This window comes from Elephas maximus, chromosome 3, assembly GCF_024166365.1.
Source record: "Elephas maximus indicus isolate mEleMax1 chromosome 3, mEleMax1 primary haplotype, whole genome shotgun sequence".
NCBI lineage: Eukaryota > Metazoa > Chordata > Mammalia > Proboscidea > Elephantidae > Elephas > Elephas maximus.
This window is the reverse complement of record NC_064821.1, coordinates 173577971-173594140: the sequence shown is the minus strand read 5'-3', so window position 1 is coordinate 173594140 and position 16170 is coordinate 173577971. Positions and strand designations below refer to the sequence as shown.

At 43.8% G+C, this 16170-nt stretch overlaps 1 protein-coding gene across 3 annotated transcripts in view; it reads right to left on the bottom strand.

Annotated features, from left to right (window-relative positions):
• Positions 1–14398, bottom strand: part of VAV3 (vav guanine nucleotide exchange factor 3) — a 419739-nt gene extending 405341 nt beyond the window's left edge. For all 3 annotated transcript variants that reach the window (XM_049880207.1, XM_049880206.1, XM_049880209.1), the window contains exon 1: positions 14104–14398. In XM_049880207.1, the coding sequence (XP_049736164.1) occupies positions 14104–14307 (204 nt within the window). In that variant the 5' untranslated portion in view covers positions 14308–14398. The remainder of the gene's footprint in view (positions 1–14103) is intronic.
• Between the last annotated feature and the right edge of the window lie 1772 nt (positions 14399–16170).

The window sequence follows — 16170 nt, the reverse complement described above, 5'->3', positions numbered from 1 at the left end:
CCTTACACTGCCCATTTTTTAAAACCAAGGAGTTGAACTAGAATTATCTCCAAGGACTTTTCCAGTTCAAAAAATTCATAAATCTAGGAACAATAAATTCACTCACTCTAATGGTCCATTCAAATAGGACCATCCTTCCTCAGAGGTGTAGATGGGCCTAACTCTACATAATCGTAGACATACATTTTTTGAGTTCTTGAGCCCTGAGTCATAGTTCTACTATTTCCAACCTCACTCTCAGCTGTCCCTCTTTCACATTTCTAACTTGCAACCTGAAATCTCCCTGGACTTATAAAACACACTTAATGGAGCCTGCAGTTATTGAGTGCCTTCTAAGTACCTACACTGAATTGGGCATATTGAACGCATTATTCCAATTAATTACATCCTTCCAATGCTGCAAAACAGGTATTACCTTCTTTATTTTATAAATATTGAAAACCTAAGATCAGAGTGGTTACATTGTCCAAGACTGTAAGTGGCATACTTAGGATTCAAAGCCAGGTCAACGTCTCCAATGGAGTATCAATAAGTGACAGAATTATTCCAGAGTCACTTTCCCTGCCAGGCATTCTACATGCAACCAAGAAAAAACTGCACTAACTGCATGATAACATTACAACAACAACAACAAAGCTTGCAAAAACAAGCAGATGCTCTGAGCTGGCTGCAGGAGGGGGCAGGCAGCCTCAGTGCTGCTGGGAGCTCCAGGACATCACTCAGCGCTTCTGGTGGATCAGTGGATGCTTCCCTCAAGTGCCCCATTTGGCTCTGGAGACCACAAATCAAAAAAAGTACTTCTAGTATGTAGTGTTCAATTTCATAGAGTCAAATGTTTTCATAGCACCCTCTCTGGGATTCTGTTAAACATCCCTTTAGGAGCACTGGTGGCGAAGTGGTTAAGAGCTCAGGCTACTAACCAAAAGGTCAGCAATTTGAATCCACCAGCCGCTCCCTGGAAACCCTTCGGGGCAGTTCTGCTCTGTCCTATAAGGTCGCTATGAGTCAGTACTGACTCGGTGGCAATGGATTTGGATTTTTTGTTTCAGTGATAATGATGAGGACGAGGTGAATCTGCAGGGACTGGGGGAGAGTTGGGGGCTCAGGGTGACTGGAATTTGGGGAGCTGGAGTATGACTGGGGGAGTAAGAGGATGCCAAGAGGGCGGTAGTATGAGACATCACACAGAGGTCAACAAAGAAGTGTTGAGCTGCAATGAAGCTGGACAATAAAAACAGGTGGTGAAACAGGTGCACCTGGTTTTTAGTCTTTTCCAGCGGCTTCCTTCAGCCCATTCGCAAGAGCAGGAAAACCGGTGGAGGCAGGTACACCAGGGCTGGGGTGAAAGGCCCATCTGATGGCCCAGAAGGTGAAGGGGACTCAGGGTGCAAGTGAAAAGGCTGATCATGCATTCAGGTAGGAACAATGGACCAGAGAAGGAGGAGATGTCAATCACCTAAAGCACAGGGAGCTTAAAGAATGAAAGGTTCAGTATATGTGAGAGAATGAGAGAGCCAGCAAGACAGGAGTTTAGAGACAGAAAGAGCAGGCCTCTACCTTTCAGAACTTTAGGTGTGTATTAGGCAGTCTGGCCCTCTCTTTATAGCCTCTGTAGTACCACTATGAGTCAGAATTGACCTGACAACAATGGGTTTGGCTTTTTGGGTCTTATAGCCTCTGCTCCCTCAACTTTCAAGATATTCAAGAGAACAGGCCGTCACCTGATGACCCAGCCTGCAGATCAAAGATATGTACTTTACGTGTCTTCACCGCCAAATGCAAATGGTAGAGCCATATTCCGGGACTAACGTTACTGAGGATATTTTATCATTGCTCAGCAGTCTCGCTGGGGACATCACTGAGGTCTGAATATCTGTGCATACCTTTCATCTCACACACTCTCTCCCCACCCAGTTTTCTTTCTCAAGCTTCCTTCCTCTCTAGTAACCACTCATGTCTCTGTCCTCTTCCTGGTGTCATCTTTTTCCCCCACCTGCATGAACTTTTACATTGGCCTTGAAACATCCACTGATGGGCTTCCTTTCTGTAATCTTACAGAAGCCTGACTCCACGGTCAACCTGCTTTCTTCCAGCCCTTCAAAGGCAGAAACTTAATATAATTCATCTTTATGCCTTCAGCACCTGCATGCAGGAGGTACTAGACAAATCTCTATGGAAAAGGGAGAAATACCTTGAGCCATGAACAACAACAACAACAAAAAATCCATTCTGTGATGTTATCGTCGTATCTTGGATTTTAGCAAAATCAACAGTGCATCCAGAAAAGCAATACCTAGCTAACATTACCAAACATTTGCCTGTGCACTCTAACTCAAGTGGCTCCCAACCCACTGTCCTCTTTATATGGGCAGCAACCTTATGTAGAATGGAAAGAAACATTGTCCAGTCCTGCGCCAAGATATTTAGTTAAAAAAAAAAAAACACTGCTGTCGAGTAAATCCGACTCACAGTGACCCTATAGGACAGAGTAGAACTGCCCCATAGGATTTCCCAGGAGTTGCTGGTGGATTCAAACTGCTGACCCTTTGGTTACCAGCTGAGCTCTTTAACTACTGTGCCACCAGGGCTCCAGACATTTAATAGGCAAGATTTAATAGACAATTAAATGATTTAATTGACAATTAAATGATTTAATTAATCAATCCACTCCTAAACACAAATTCCCATGATAACCAAACCAAGCAGAAGGCACAGGAGCTACAAAATTACCAAGCAGCAGATAATCCACACACTAGATAATCAGACTCTAACTCAAAGCTGGTTTTATTATTTAATTTTAGATGTTTCTATTTTAAATACAGCGCAAAATCATACAATGTCATTTCACATTTGCAGGGCATGCCTTGCTTTTCCCAAGCATTTTCCCAGTTATTTCCTCATGTAATTCACCATCTACCTACTGAGTGAGGCCACGGGAATGGGAAACGTCCCTGAATTTGGAATTAGGACAACTGAACTCAAGTCCTGTCTTCAATACTTCCTGTCTGTGTGACCTTGAAAAAAGTCCTTTAGCCAGTACACATCTCAATTTCCTCAACTGTAAAGCAGTGATAAGATCATGTTTTCTTGCCTCAGGGACTTATGAGGATCAAGAAGGTGGGGCAAGGAGGTAAGAAATGAATCACAGTGAGCCCCTACTATGTACCAGGCATTTTACAGACTTTTTATTTAACAGAATCCCTGGGTGGTACAAAGGGTTAAGTGCTCTACTACTTGCTGAGAAGTTGGCAGTTCAAAACCTACCCAGAGACACCTCGGAAGACATGCCTGGAGCTCTGCTTCTAAAAGGTCACAGCTATGAAAACCTATGGAGCAGCTCTCTGCACACACTGGTTCGCCATGAGTTGGAATCAATTCGACAGCAACTAATAACAATAACATGTCATTAAATTCTCGGCACAATCCTGCAAAGTAGATTTTTACTATGTCTTGGTCTACGAGATGTGGAAACTGAGACTCGACAAGGAAAGTAACTTCTCCAAGGTCACAGAGGTGTTAAGTGGCAGAGCTGGGATTCAAACATTTCTGTCTGGTCCCAAAGCTCTCTTTCATGAACCCATAATATCTCCCAAGTGAGAGCTAAATAACCCCAAACCCACTGCTGTCAAATCGATTCCAACTCATAGCGACCCTATAGGAGAGAGCAGAGCTGCCCCAATGAGTTTCCGTGGAGCGCTTGGTGGATTTGAACTGCCGACCATTTGGTTAGCAGACGTAGATCTTAACCACTATGCCACCGGGGTTTCCGAGAACTAAATATGTGTAAAAAAATTCCAGTTGCTATTTGCACGCTAGTGTAAATGCACACCTGTGCCATTATTGCTCTAAACAGATACTACGTTCCTCCTTTCCGAAAGGAAGGCAGAGGCACCAAGAAAGCAGCTATTTGCCAAGGTCACACAGTCTTTCAGAGGCAGGTTTGGGGCCAGAAACCAGGTCTCCTGACTTCTAGCCTGAAGCCCTTTCATTAATCCTTGCTACCCCACTCTCGGAGGAAAAGGCTCCTGACATTAGTGGCGTGGAGAGGCAGGATGCCTGTTTATTCAGGCCAGTTGTTACAGATCTATTTTAAGGCAGGCACTTTGAAAATCATGGAAGGTGAGTATCAAGTGTATCATTAAATATTCCATATTAATTGACCCTTTAGAGAACTCCCACGTGAGTAGCATATGCTGCTGGCTTCCTGTTAAGCAAGCAATTCAAAAGGTGACTACACTTCTTGCAACACATTATTTTGAAAGCACACGCAGATGGTAGCACAAAACACAACTCTAACTTTCGGCAGAAATCAGGAGGAGCTGCTACTTTGGCTGTTCAGGGTTCTGCCCATCAAACACCCAAGGAGGAGGAAAGGCAGAATGTAAGCTTGTCACTGGTCATAACATCATGCAGGATCTAAGTCAGCAGGAAAAAAAAAGTAGGATTCAATGATATTTTCAACAGCAGCTAATAATAGGTGTCTGTGTATTTACAGGAAGAATGGCTGTAATACAGAAAAAAATAGTGACCCATGGCAAAGCCTACCGTTTGAAACAATGGTGTCCCTGCATCCCAGGGAAATGTAGGCACTCTGGCAGCTCCAGAGTGGAGCATGAAACCATGTGCCAGCTGTCAGGGGCCACAGTATTGAAGGCTAGAAATGACCAGTTACACTCACTCTCTCTTTTTCTCTCATTAACTTTCCTTAGTTTCTCTACCTGATTTTATTTCCTTTTCCTATCCTGTGTCTGCCAAAGGTCTACTCATTTCCTTTTACACTGAATAGTGTGATAAATGTGTCTAAAATCATCCAGTTGATAATTTCGATATCCCAAACAAAAATTATAGCTTGGTATCTGATTAGCACAGAGGTGCTGTTAACAAGAGCCACATGGCCAAGCAGAGAACATTCCTCCAGAGGAACAGCACAGCACAGCAACACGGTGAAAACCTATGGATAAAACACGTTCACTGCAGTCCATGTTCTCATGTGCAAGTAGCCTTGCTGACGGGAACTCAGTTCACTTTAACTGTCACTGGTCATATTTCTCAGTTTTAAACCTGTTGCCATCAAGTTGATTGCAACTCAGGGAGACGCTGGAGGACAGAGTACAATTGCTCAATAGGGTTTTTCCAAGGCTGTAATCTTCCTGGAAGCACATCGCCACATCTTTCTCATGTGGAGCGGCATGTGGGTTCAAATCACCAACCTTTCAGTTAGCAGCCGAGCGCTTAAGCACTGCACCACCAGAGTTCCTTTTTCTGTTTTAATACCTCATGGGTTTTAGTATACTTGAATGAGTCTGAAACAACCACACTGTTCTTTAGAAATCATAATAAGTACTAGTTTATTTTTTATAGTGTTAATACTTGAAATTTACCTACACTTGGTTCAATTCTGATATGAATCACTTCCAAAATTAATGAAGATAACTAAAGAGTCATTAAATGAATAAATAAGCACAGGGTTATAAGACCAAAAGAGATAATCTGCTTTGACCCTTAAAAATAAGACAAAATAAAAATAAGAATGTGTTAAAAGAGCATTTAGAAAAACAGGGATAAGCAACATAAGCTAAAGACAGGAAACCAGTAAGAATTTAGCAGGGGAATTAGGACTTTGTCCTCAGGCCAACCAACATTCTAAATTCAGCTCCTCCACAAACTACTTCTTACTGCAAGTTGCTAAACATCTTTTGGCCTCAGGGAGCCTCACATCTACGAGAATAAATAATAGTGCCTGCCTCATGGAGTCGTGATTATCAGATGCAAGGAACGTGTTAGAACACTGCCTAGCAAGTTTCTACAGAAGCAGCAGTAAGTTTTATGTGCCAGTCAGAGCCCTGGTGGCGCTATGGTTAAGAGCTGTGGCTGCTAACCAAAAGGTTGGCAGTTTGAATCCACCAGCTGCTCCTTGGAAACCCTACGTGGCAGTTCTGCTCTGTCACATGGGGTCACTATGAGTCAAAATTGACTCATCGGTGCACAACAACATAACAACCCTAGAAGGTAGATTCTTTTATTATTTCTATTTAAAAACGAGGAAGCAGAAGAAAAGACAGGTTCCGTAACTTTCTGAAAGTCCCACAGCTGATAAGTGATGGAGTAATGTTATCAGCTATTCTTAGAAAGAGCACTGAACGAACAGGTGTTTTTTTAAATTTTTTTAATGACACAGACAGTTCTGGGCACATCTTATCTTAAAAATTTATAGATATTTTTGAGAAGACAGTAAGCAGACAGTCCCCATTTTCAATCACCAGACATTTAGTGAGCGCCTTTTTTTGTTGTTGTTGTTATTTACGAGTCTCTGCATCTACCTCTAGAGATATATAAATGAATAAGTCTATTCCAGCTTCAAAAAGGTCACAGGCTGGAAGGGAGACAGATAAGTCAAGAAAAAATTGCCAAACAGTGCAAGGAGCACTATACTGCACCACCTAGGTAAACTACACAGTGTGGCGCAAGGCAGCCTGTGATCAGCCATACCTGGGGGTGGAGTCAGGGACGACTTGACTGCAAAAGTGACTCCTGAACCAATCTCTGAGCTGACAATGAGAAAGGGCATTTCATGCACAGAAAAGGACGTGTGCAATAGCACAGAAACATGTGACAGCACAGTCAAGAAACTACAGAAGGTCAGGAACGCGGACTGGTGAGGTGCTTCCAGAGATGAAGCAGGATTGGATCATGGGTCCTTATATGCTTACCAAGGAATCTGGATTTTTTCCCATACTCCATTAGCAATTATTAAACACTTAAAAGGAGGTTGACTGACCACCTGTAGCTCAGGTCAAACACTCAATGTTCATCCGCAAGTCTTGTGGCTACCTGGAAAATACATCCTGAATCAGAAGCAAGAAATGACAGCCTGGTGCATACAAATGGGAAAGATCTAGGGGAGAGGGAAGAAGTGATGATGCAGGAGAGTGTGGAGAGAAGAGCTAAACGAGGAATTGGACTTTCCTGGAGTGTTGATAATTCATTCATATAGGACAGAAGACATCATCTATGGCACAGGTGGAGGAAGGCAGGAGCTTGAGGAAGTTTTCCGCTGATTTTGTCTATTTCCTCAGTGGGACAGAAAGCAAGGTCAGCAGTTGAGGGAATGGAAGACGAGGTGGTGGAGGCTTGAGGAAAGAAGAAAAGGTATCAAATAGTCATTTGGAAGAGTCAGGAAGTGAATGGTCAAGGGCAATTCTCAAACTTATTGGTCTGAGGATTCCCTCACAGGCTTAAAATACTACTGAGAACCCCAAATAGTTTTTGTTTATGGGGGTCATACCTACCAGTGTTGACCATACTAGAGTTTAAAATCAAGAAACCTTTAAAACTTAAGAATACACAAGAACACATTCCAATGGCATCACAGCAATGACATCAACAATACCATGAGTCCTTTGAAAAGGTCACCGTACACTTTGGGAAAATTAGACTAAAAAAGGTAAATAATGAGACTAAGAAGGGCAAATATTATAAAAAGAATTTTGTCCTTGTGGGTCCTCTAAAAGCATCACAGAGAACCCTTAGAGTCCCCAGAGCATACAAGAGAATAACCCAACAAATAGCAAAGGAGTTATTGCCTTCTGGTTAGAAATACTAAAAAATGACATTATTCTGAACTGACTGACTGAAGATGTAACTAGGCACACCATTCTTTTGGGGCAATGATAGCTTTTTTATCCCATTTGGTAAAATCCAACAAACTGCACACACCACCACTTGTGTTTGTGAGAGAGTGCAGGCATGTATGTGGAATGCAGACAGTAACGCCAACACCAGTATAACCACAGCGGTCTTTTTTAAACAATGTATGGTTATATATGGCAGATATACATTTTCTCTGATTAACGTAAAAAAAAAAAAAAAGTAGCCACAGCATGAAAACCCAAATGGATATTAGGAAAAAATTCCTGTGGATAATATTTGTTCCTTCTTTTAAAATCCATCACCAATACTCCATGCTCAGGGGGCAAGAATGTGAAAAAAATAGAAATCGATTACTCTGGATTGAAACAGGATAAGAAGGGTCATGTTCCGAATGAAAAGATGTTTTAGGAACACATTAAATTTCACTTATACACACTTTTTTTTTTTTACACATAAACACATATATATACAAGAGGGTGACATTTTATAAAATCTATACCTAAATCTAAAAAAGCTATCTTAATAAGCATAAAATTAAAATTCCACATGATAAGAAAACCCCTCTCTTGACCTCTCATCCCGTTAGCCACTGCCCCATTTTTCTGCTCCCCTCACAGCAAAGTTACCCCCAAAAGATGCCTCTACTTGCTGTCGCAATCCTTTCCTCCTATTTCCTCCTGGACTCTGTCCAATTGGGTCTCTGCCTACCACATCAACAATTTTTTTTTTTTTTGGTCAGGGCCCTCTACTCTTGAAACACAGGCACATTTCAGGGCTCACTTCATAGGCCTCTTCTTTTCCTACGATGACACCTAGGGTATGTCCAGTTTCATGATTTTAAATACCATCTATTCCCTGATAATTTCAAAACTGGCATCTATATCTCCAACTTCTCGCTCAGCATCTCCATCTAGATGTCTACTGAGCATCCCAAACATAACTAGTGCTGGATCTTCCTCCGCCTCTCCACACACACACTCCCAAAGCCATTCTTCCTTCATTCTTCTCCAGCTCAGCAGATGGCAACTCCATTATTCCAATTCCTCAGGCCAAAAGTCCAGAAATCATTCTTGCCTCATTTCTTCTTTTCATATCCTTCATCTGATTCCATCAATAATTTCCTGTCAGAATCAACTTGAAGGCTATGGGTTTGGTTTTTGGATATGCCTTCGAAATACGTCCAGAATTTGACTATTTCTCATCATCTGCCTGGCTATCATCCTGGTCACAGTCACCATCATCTCTTGCCTGCATGACTGCATGGGATTAGCCTTAGTATTTCCATCCTTGCTGCTTTACAGTCTGTTCTCAACACAGCAGCCAGAGGGACCTTGCTGGAAAGGTAAGCCAAGTCACATCACTCCTTTGCTCAAACCCTCCAATAGCTTCCCATTTCACTCAGCAGGAAAGCCTTAGTCCTTACAATGGTCCATACAGTCCTAAAAATGTGGCTCCCATTTTCTTTCCGTCCTCATCCTACCATTCTTTCCTGCATTCACTCTTCTCCAGCCAGCCTGTCCTTCTGGCTGTTCCTCTAACAGGCTCAGCGTTTGGTATTCCTTCTGCCTAGGATACTCTTCTCCCACACATCCACAATCCCTTGCTCCCTCATGCTCTTCTGCTTCCTGCTCAATTGTCCCCTCTTCAAAGCTGCCTTCCAAGATCATTCTCTGTAGGATGACATCACCATTTCTCTTTAGTCCCACACCTGGCTTCAAATCTCTCCATAGCACACCATATTATTAAAATATATATATATTATATAATCATTTTGTTTATTATTGATCTCGCCCACTAGAATTAAACACCATGAAGGCCGAGGCTTTGGTGAGTTTACTATTCCATGCAGTGTTTAAAACAGTGTCTAGCACATAGTAGGAGCAGATAAGTATTTGTTGAAGGGATCCTTGAAGCCTGAATAAATTCATTTTTAATTCAATAGTGCATATAGTTTCCAAAAAAACAAACAAACCCATTGCCATTGAGTGGATTCCAACTAATAATGACCCCATAAAACACAGTAAAACTGCCCCACAGGGTTGCCAAGGCTGTAGTCTTTACCAGAGCAGACTAGCACAACTTTCTCCCACGGAGCAGGTGGTGGGTTCGAACCGCCAACTTTTCAGTTAGCAGCCAAGCACGTAACCAGTGTGCCACCGGGGCTCCTTGCCTAATACAGACAAACACCAAAATTCTTTAATTTTCACTGACCACCTGCATTTTATTTAACTTTGTTCTTTATAATAAAAGCAATGTGTTAAACGTATAACTAAACGTCATTAATGTTTAATTCTTTAACTGTTATAAACAAAATCTAAATCAAGGTCAAAAAAAAAAAAAAAAAGCTCCATCATTGGATGACATGTATGATTTCTGAACCGAAAAAGATGGTCCTCTTACCAAGATGTCAAGACCAAAAGAGGCTGATGCCCAGTCTGGAAGAACATATAGAATGAGAATTGGGACCCCACTTATACTTCTATTTTGAAGCATAATCAACTAACTTAAGACCCCAAGACACAAACCTATAATTAAGCAATCATTCTGTGGAGAATTTTTTTTAACTGTAACTCGACGGCACTGGGGGTTTAGACAATGGTTTACAGAGTAAATTAATTTATTGCTAAACAATTAATACACATACTGTTTTGTGACAATTGTTGTCAAAACTCCCCCCTTCTTGACCTTGGGTTCCCCATACCAGCTTTCCTGTCCCCTTCTGCCTTCCTGTTCTTGCCCCTAAGCTGGTGTGCCCCTTTAGTCTCATTTTGTTTCATGGGTCTGCTAATCTTTGGCTGAAGGGTAAACCTCAGGAGTGACGTCTTTACAGAGTTAAAAGGGTTTGAGGGGTCATACATTCGGGGTTTCTCCAGTCTGTGTCAGACCAGTAAGTCTGGTCGTTTTTGCGAGTTAGAATTTTGTTCCACATTTTTCTCCAGCTCTATCTGGGACCCGCTATTGTGATCCCTGTGAGAGCAGTTGGTGGTGGTAGCTGGGCACCATCTAGTTGTGCTGGACTCAGTCTGGTGGAGGCTGTGGTAGTTGTGGTCCATTAGTCCTTTGGACTAATCTTTCCCTTGTGTCTTTGGTTTTCTTCATTCTCCCAAGATTTTTTTTTTTTTTAATTCAAACAAAGCAGAAAGTTAACGAATAAAAATAGAAGAACATTCTGTTCCGTGAAGACAAATGCTCTTATTAAGAGAGGTTAGTCATTTTATAGCATCTTTTATAGAAAAACAAAACAAAAAAATATAAAAGCAATAAGCAAAACATCAATAAACTAAAATTTCCCTTGTCAACATCTGCTCATAATGGTCTCAAAATGCTACAAAACTCTGAAAGGAGAGCTTCCCATTATTTCCTGCCTTAGGAAATTGTGTGCTTTAAGGTAGTGGTCTGTTTCAAGTTAATATCTTCAATAGAACTTAAGTCAGGTGGACACACTGGCTCTTAGACATGGCAAAGAGCCACAAATACAAGTAATAAAATCTCTAACTTGAGAAGAGCAAACTCTACTGGGACCTGTCTGGGACTCAGTACGTTACTAGGAATTCCACTATATAATATGAATGGAGCTGATGACATAGGAGTCCTATAACTTCAAGTAACTACAACCTTTCCCTAGAAAGATTTATTCGTAGTTAGAGGGAGAAACAGAGATGCCAGTGCTGAGGAACTTGTAGACCTTTGCAACTGTTTTAAAATTTGACTGTAAGCTATTACTTTTAATATGATAACATCAGAAAAAAATTCAAGTAATTCTGCAAATAACAGTTATTAAGTACACATTATGTGCTGGACACTGCAGACATGCTAAATACATCAACTGGTTTCATAAAACCATTTAATAAGTCTCATTTAATGACAACCTGTATAATAAAAACACATCTCTCCAGGACTCCCACTGTCCAGCAACCTTACCTCTTTGCAGTGTGGCTAAGAATCAAGCAAGCACATTGTTTTTGTTAGGTGCCGTCAAGTTGGTTCCAACTCCTAGCGACCCTATACAACAGAACAAAACATCGCCCGTCCTGCACCATCCTCATGATCTTCATTATGCTTGAGCCCATCGTTGTAGCCACTGTGTCAATCCATCTCTTTGAGGGTCTTCCTCTTTTTTGCTGACCCTCTTCTACTTTACCAAGCACGATGTCCTTCTCTAGGGACTGATCCCCCCGATAACATGTCCAAAGTATGTGAGACGAAGTCTCATCATCCTTGCTTCTAAGAAGCATTCGAACTATACTTCTTCCAAGACAGATTTGTTCATTCTTTTGGCAGTCCACAGTATACTCAATATTCTTCGCCAACACCGTAATTCAAAGGCATCAATTGAAAACACCATGGTTTGGGTCAGGCACACCTTAGTCTTCAAGGTGGCGTCTTTGCTTTTTGGTGAAAAAAAAAAACCAGACATCACTATATTCAGGCAGCAGCCCTCACTCTTAGGACGTTTACAGTGGAAACTGCACTGAACTTGGAATCAGAGAGCTCAGGACTGAGAAGAGTTAAGAACTCAACAGCCTAAGGAAGGTCATTTAGTTGTCCTCTTTATCCCATTATACTCTGGTGGTTTATCTGATAGCACCGAGTAATAATTCCTTGATAGCAAGTACCTTGTCTTCATTGCAGTACACCTAGTACAAGACAGAACTCTCCCAGTATTGTACAGGCTCAATTTTTATTAATATGATGCTTCTAGTGATGATCCTTAGTCATCAAAAAGCTTAAATTACGTCTACCATATTCTAAGAGGAAAAGAAAGAGCAAAACATACTTGAAAAGATTTCCACCACTGTTACCATTCAAATAAAAAACTGGAGGGTTAAAAAAGGGAACCCCATAGCTGTCCAAAAGACTTGATTATTGAGAACAGCTTATTCTCTGAGGGCCCCAGGAAGCTGAAGTTTCAGGCAACTTGCACAATGCTGTATGTACTCCTCGCTGGTGGGCCAAGGCATCCTGGTTCACGCTGCCTCCTGAGGTGTAAGCAAGGTAAAAAATGGGGACATGTGGGCTGGATTACCAACTGCAGCTCCCTACAGAACTCCATCCAGGACAGCAGCTCCTGGGGTAATGAAAATGTCTATTAAACCACTGACAGGATGTCCAGAGCTGGGACAACTTTTAAGGGATCCAAAGAGTTAGCAATCAATACCAGGGTTTATGAGAGAGTATGAAATAATTTACCTCACTTTTAAATAGATATAATTCTCACTGCCTACAAGCCTGTTCTTTCTTGGGGACAGCCAACCATGAAGTTGAAGGCAGAGGGGCAAGGGATGCCCTCAGAATGTGAGGTGCAGGAGGACCCTGATGAAACAGTGACTCTAAGAATCAGAGATGAGTGTGTGTGCTCTAATGCTACATAATAATTATTCAATCCTACAAAGTCACTTCTTAAGACACTGCTCTGGTTGCTAAGGAGCTGCAGCTCTATATGGTATAGGCTTAGTCCTAAAATGTGTCATGGAGAGTACTCTTTCCTCTCATTTTTAAGTTCAAAGTGATTTTTTTTTTTTACATTGTGAAACAGAAAACAGAATCGTGTTTAATATCTTTCTGCACAAAACTTTCCGACGGCATCAACAAACTACTATTCCACTGAATTGTGACTTTTGAGCTGACTCTAGGGTGCACACTGGTCCCCAGAGTTGAAAGCTTTTAAACCCTCAAAGTGGCAGCTCCACACAAGCCTCCAACCACAGAGCCAAGGGTACACCACACTACCTGAGCTGAGCACTGAATGAAAGAAGGCGGAATCTCAAGCTAAACTTCGTTTCCTGTCGGTGCTGAGAGAGGCTGGGCTCGCTCTTTCTCACATGGCTTAAGAAGAGCTGCAAACACAACCATCTAGCTTGCCAGCTGGCCACCAGCTCAGGGGACCTTCGAGGGCGGCCGCTGTGTTCCGCTCCCTTTTCCTCCCTTTTGACCAGTGTCATTCCTGTACAGATAACGGTGCTGGAACACCCTCCACTTCCTAGAGTCCTCATTTATGTCATGGTTCCTCTTTCAAACAAAACAAAACAAAAATGGGGACAAAACGAAAAGCAAGTGAACTGACTAAAGGCAAAATTACGCCATCATTTTGCTTCATCCCTCTCCATCGTTATTACAAAAGAACTGGATCAAATTCCCTTTGTCGCCCTCCAAACATCCCCCTCCCCCCCCCAAAAAAAAAGTAGGCAAAAGGCACCCTAAGACAACTTATTTTCCCGGCCTCACAGAAAGCCTCACACCATCTCTGGACTTAAACATTCGGCTAACAGCTAAGGCATTTCAAGCTGAAATGGATCCCAAAGCAGTGGGCTGGGAGGCTGGGAAACCCGTGCGCACCTAGATGTTTGCATTTACACAAAGAAATTAGCCGTATGATTAATGGGAGATCCCGGCTGGAGGCGGAGGCGCTGTGGGCACCGTGGGCACCGTGGGCGCCCGCGCCAGTCTCCTTACCTGGGACATCTGCGGCCTCAGGTTGATCTCCTTCAGGTTGATGGAGTGCGCCCGGAGGTTGTTGAGCAGCTGGCAGAGCAGGACTCCATCGCGGAGGGTCTGCGCCAGGTCGAACACCTGTGCCGAATCCCAGGTGACCCGGTGGTTGGCGGGCAGCACCTTGCAGTGGATGAGCCACTGCGCGCATTGCTTCCACGGCTCCATGCCCGACGGCTCCCGGACGCAGCCGGGCCGGGGCAGGCGGCGAGGATATCGCCGCCGCCGCCGCCGCCGGCCCCTTCCCGGCTAGGGTTCGAGAGAGCAAGCGCCGCGGAGGGCGGCTCGAAAGCCCCACGAGGGGCTCGGCTCCGGTCCCGGCCCGGGTGCGCCGCGGCCCGGCCGCCGCAGCAGCAGCAGCACCAGCAGCAGCAGCAGCGAGTCGCGCCCTCCCTTCCTCCGTACGCCCCGGCCGGCTCCGCAGCAGCAGCCCACAAGCTTCCGACTGGCGAGCCGGGGCCGGGCGACTGAGCATGCCCAGCGCGCCCGACCGCGCTCGCTGCCGTCTGCGAGGTCCCCAGAGGCGAGGGTGGGAGCGCGCGAGTGGGCACTGGCCTGGGGTCGGGGGCCCGGGGCCGGAGACAGGGGGCGGGCCAAGTGCGGGGCGGGGGCCGGAGCGGGGCTGCAAAGGAGCTCCCAGCGCCTCCGCCCCCCGCGAGTCCCCAGGTTTGCGTAGCTTATACAACCCCAGGCGTCCAAGGATTTCTCTCTCGGAGTTGCTTCCCAGGTTTAGAGTGTGTGACTGAATACTGTGATGCGTTGGGGTTCCTACTGGAACCCCCTAAACAGTGAGTGCAATAAAAAGGGTCTCAAATGACCCTTTTAACTGATGTACCGGATTCCCCAAAGAAATGAAGGGCACAGAGCATCTTGAGTACACAGCGGTGAAAGTTTTCGAGATTGTCGCCCTCCCATCCCTTCCCGTTCTACCCCTAAATCCTCTTTATACAGATAATTCCTCGGCTTGCTCCTACAAGTCAGTTGCTCGGAAAGATGCTTTTGCACCTTAAAACTGTGTTAGGAGGCTCCTGCAAGCCCTCTCACCCCCAGTCCATTTCGATTCGAGGTGTTTTTGACTTAGAGATGGTTTCCCTCTCCACTCTCTGGCTAGGAACCATTCTCCTTCGTTGCAGTTCTGGCCCTTTCGCTGACCCCACAAGAACCTGCGGGAGAGAAATAGGCCTGTGGAACGCCCACGGAGCCCTGGTGGCCAGGCTGCGCATGCGCCGGTGACTCGGGGCCAGGTTGAGCAAAGCGCCTCTGCCTGGGCTGCTCCTGTCGGGTTAAGTTTCGGGGAACTGAGCGGAAGCTGGGACATCCTCCCCAGAACCCTGGTGTTAGCTGAGGCAGCGCATTCGCGTTCCTTAAACAAATCTTTTGGGGAAACCAACCTTGCCCCCTTCACTCCCACTGCCCGTCAAGACCAAACTGGTGTTTAAATTACACGTGGCAAGATACTGCCACGTTGAACTCTAATTGTTCTGTGTAAATGTGGCCCTTGGTCACCCTTTTGAGATGTATTCTTTCAAAATTTGAAAATATGATACCCAGCTGGGTGCCATTTACAATATTTTATTACATTTCTGTCACTCAAAAATTTTCTGTTATGAACCATATTGATTTTGTAAGCAGGTCAAAATGTTATTTCTAAGAGACTGATCTGTTAAGGACAGGGACTAAGTCCTTTTTCACTGGCCTGTGAAAAGCCCAGCACACTGTGCACACTCAGTGTAAACAGTAAATCAGTGCAAGGATTTCCTTTACTCACACGCATCCTTCCCTTGCCATTTCCTCTTGTGTTCAGCGCAGATTGCATCAATGGCACAATGTTTCCTAAGCCATAATTTTGGTGAACAAATCATTCTAAACTTTACATATCATCTTTTGAAACAAAATCCAATACATCTGAATCATCATTAAACACAAGGTCTTGCATAAAGAGAAATTAAATTGGAAAAAAAGATGAATAAAAGTGGAAGAAATTAGCTAAAAATATCAATTCGTTCCAGGTATCATCAGAATCAACCTTGA